Below are 3,700 nucleotides of genomic sequence, written 5' to 3'. Positions count from 1 at the left end.
GCCACATGCAGTTGTGTGACCAGCCCATTTTCCATCTCTGCCCCTCTTACCTTGACATGAATCACTCTATTTTGTCATAGGTACATTTCTTCATTCTCTAGGAACACTGAAGTTCTGAAAGGTTCTAGAGCACTGTATTGTTTTTTTTTTTCAGGTTTTAAAACTTTTTATTTGCATTATTTAAAAAAATTGTGCATTCCAATAATTAAAATCATTTAAACAACAACAACAACAACAACAACAATGGCACTCTGATTAAACTGCATTTTCCAGCCTGCAGGAAACCTTGGACCAGCTTTGTGTATAATCCAGATTTCACTGTCGCCCACCAAGCTTCTGCCTTCACCAACACGTAAGTTCTTTTCCTTCCCTGCCAGCCAGACAGGAATATGGGAAAAGCAGGTGTGGCCTTCAGTTGTCAGTAGTTCTGATGTGAAAAGGGGCAGCACAGTCATTTTAAACTTGATCCAACCTCTTTGCATCTTACAAAGTTAAACAGCTAAATGAAGAAAATAAGAAGACAATGCTTATGGAATGTACAATGCGTATTGGCGGTGCGTGCCTCATTACGATTCACCTGCTTGCTTCTCCTGTTCAAACGGTTCTTTTGAAGGCAGTGGATTTTTCTCTTGCGTTTCTGTCTTCTTTAATTTCGACTTATCGAATTTCTCAATCTCAGCCATATCGGGTTTGTCAGACATGGTTGCAAAGGAAGCGGAAGGAGGTGCTCGAACGAGTAGAATCCGATCACTCAGTAGCGGTCATGGAGTGCCTAGAGCACTGTATTGTTACGAACTCAAAGGCCTTTGCTCATGCTATGCTATTTGCCTGGGCATTTTCTCATAGCCCTTCTTAGACTGTCTTTTCATCTTCTAAGTTCTAATTTAAATATGTCTTCCAAATATGTCTACTCTGATTAACATATAAGAATACTATGTCTATCACCCTTTCATCACCCAAATTTGTAATTCTCTCAAAATTGTCTTTCTAGTTACCTATGGGTTAGAGGATTGAGAAGTGTGATGAAGATTTGGAATAGGAAGTGAAATTCATTCTGAGACCGATGGGTTATGGTCAAGATGATGGAGTAGGTAAATATTGTGTTTGCCTCCTCCCATGACTGCATTAAAATTAAAATTAAATTATAGAACATTCAACCAGAAGGACCATCTGAAGACTAGCTGAACAAAAGTCCAATAACTATGGGTATAAAGAAGATGCCATGTCAATGTAGGAAGGGAGCGAGAAGGAAAAAGATAAAACAACTTAGAACACACTATAGCAAAGTAAAGCAGTAAAATATCTTATTAAAGCTTATTAGATAGTCACAAACTTCTTAGAAGAGCAGAGGGAGGCTTGGAGGACACACAAAAGGTACTATACCCAAGCTACACTATTCCAGTAAGGAACCCTTGTTACTGCTTCTGGGATCAGAATTGACTCTTGACATCAGTGATTGTGAGCATTGGCTGCCTGATTCTCTCTCACTAATGTCCCTCGAAGACTCTACCATCATCCTCAACTAAATATAAGTCCCATGTGTTACCTGTTTCCTCATGTGGATCTGTTATGAATTGAAGTTCATTGTAGACATACTTGGGTAGTTTAGCAGACACTAGTTTACATGTCTGTTCCTTTGGTGCAAAGGAGCCTAGAAAAGTGAACATCTGGCATCTACCTTAGACGTGAGGAACTCAACTAATGAGAAATTCCCCAAACATAAGAAATGTGCTCAGCAACTAGATACTTTGATATGATATGCTGTGAAACATACAACCCCAAGATCTCAAACAGAAGCTCATTTCTTGCTCATGCTATACTTGTAAACTATGGGTTCTCTGAATCTCTGCTCTATGTCTTCTCATTCTGGGACTCAGACTGAAGATACAACCATTATACCAGTCATGCCTTTCTTGTAGTAGAAGCACAATCAAAAGCTATATTATTCCACGAAATTACATTTAATGCTTTAGTTTGCCAAACATCATGGCTACTCATATTCTTTTAGCCAAATTAAGTCTCATGGCTCATTTGAAAGAAAAATGGAAAAAGGAAACAGATATTTCCAATAGCATGGGGGGTAGGCAGAGGTAATAAGGTGTAAATATTTGTGAACAATAATCTGTTAACACAATATACTGTCCTAGTCACATACATTTATTTCCCTTCCTTCTGCATAGAAAACAAACCTCAAGGAAGACTTCCTAAATATCTTATCCAATCATGACATCAGACTGTAAGTCATCATTTTGTGATAATCTCTACTTTAGACCTAGACGATGGCACTGCTCTGACTCATATAGCCACCATTAAATTTTGAAATAGCAACTAAAAAGATGACTGTTTGAGAATAATGAGGGACACACTGCTATAATCACTGGTCCATAGACATCTGAAATTCAGCTAGAAACACATTGCAGATCCCTTTTCTTAGTAATAGAGCATGTTCATTGGTTAGTCTCTGGTTCTGCCCACTGGGAGGAATTCCTTGGTTCATTGTTCTCCATGGGTTTAAATCTTGCTTTCTGAGAAGAGCTTCCTTTTGATCAGTCTCAATTGACAACATGTGATGAAAGTTTTCTGTCTTTTTCTTCCCAATAGAAATTGAAGGCCAAAAGTTCATTTAACCTATTGAATAGTCACAGACTCTTTTAATACACACTAGAAGTGATGTTAAAAGTACAATCTTTCAAAAATACAGTTGGATTTCTTTTTTTAACCTCTTTGATGCTAGTCAGGTAAATATTCTAATATTCTAATTCTTATTTGTAATTATTCTATACAAATAATTATTTTTGAGACATGCTTTTCTAACTTAATTATGTATATTTTCAGTGTGTCTGGCTTTCATTAGATCACACTCTTAGCTTATTTCTTTCTGAGCTATTTTACCAAACCTAAAAAGATTTATCAAAGGCCATGTAATAACAAATAAATACATGAAATAATCTGTTCAGAGGTTTTAACAAATAACTAAACTATGTTTATGACTTATGCTTTCCCTTGAGCATGTGTCTTAATGGCTATATCATAATTTGGCCTTTGACTTAGGATGCATCTTAATGACACTTTGGGTCTCAAAACATTTCCCAAGGTTATGTTTACTGCTTAGAAAAGAGAAGCTATTATATTTCCAAGTCCTGCAATTCTCAAATACTCAAAACCCTAATTTTCTTTTATCTTTTTTCTCTTTTTTAATCAGTTCATATTTGTTTTCAACTACAGTTGACACAAAATATTATATTAGTTTCAGGTGTATAACAGTGATTAGACATTTATATAACCTCCAAAGTGACCTCCCCACCCCGATAATTCTAGTACCCATTTGACACCATAAATAGTTATTACAATATCATTGACTATATTCCCTATGCTGTACTTTACATCCCCATGACCATTTTTATAACTGGCAATTTGTACTTCTTAATCCCTTCACATTTTTTACTGCCTAATTTTCTTTTCATTCTTTCTTAAAAACGGGCAGTTTTCCCCCTGAGTTTATCTCCTGCTTGTAGCATTTTATTAAAGGCAGCTTAATAGCTAACCCTTATAATAACAGTTTGCTTCCAAACCTTATAGGTCTAAGCTACAATTTCATTAGACACATTATCTGCCTTTCAAATTTGCACAGTTGATGGTTTTACTTTTTTTTTTCCCTCACTGCATAATATGGGTAATCATTTTTCCAGCTTCTAATAAC

At 36.1% G+C, this 3,700-nt stretch overlaps 1 protein-coding gene across 1 annotated transcript; it reads right to left on the bottom strand.

The window, feature by feature from the left end:
• Positions 1–330: 330 nt before the first annotated feature.
• Positions 331–743, bottom strand: LOC109453739 (thymosin beta-4-like). Its single transcript, XM_088801225.1, has one exon. It carries the CDS (start codon positions 699–701, stop codon positions 567–569), a length of 135 nt encoding a protein of 44 aa, XP_088657351.1. The 5' UTR covers positions 702–743; the 3' UTR covers positions 331–566.
• Between the last annotated feature and the right edge of the window lie 2,957 nt (positions 744–3,700).

The sequence above is a fragment of the Rhinolophus sinicus genome, chromosome 1, assembly GCF_057876585.1.
Source record: "Rhinolophus sinicus isolate RSI-liver-muscle chromosome 1, RSI-T2T, whole genome shotgun sequence".
Classification (NCBI taxonomy): domain Eukaryota; kingdom Metazoa; phylum Chordata; class Mammalia; order Chiroptera; family Rhinolophidae; genus Rhinolophus; species Rhinolophus sinicus.
The sequence above is the reverse complement of the archived record's forward strand: the minus strand, read 5'-3'. Positions and strand labels throughout refer to the sequence as shown.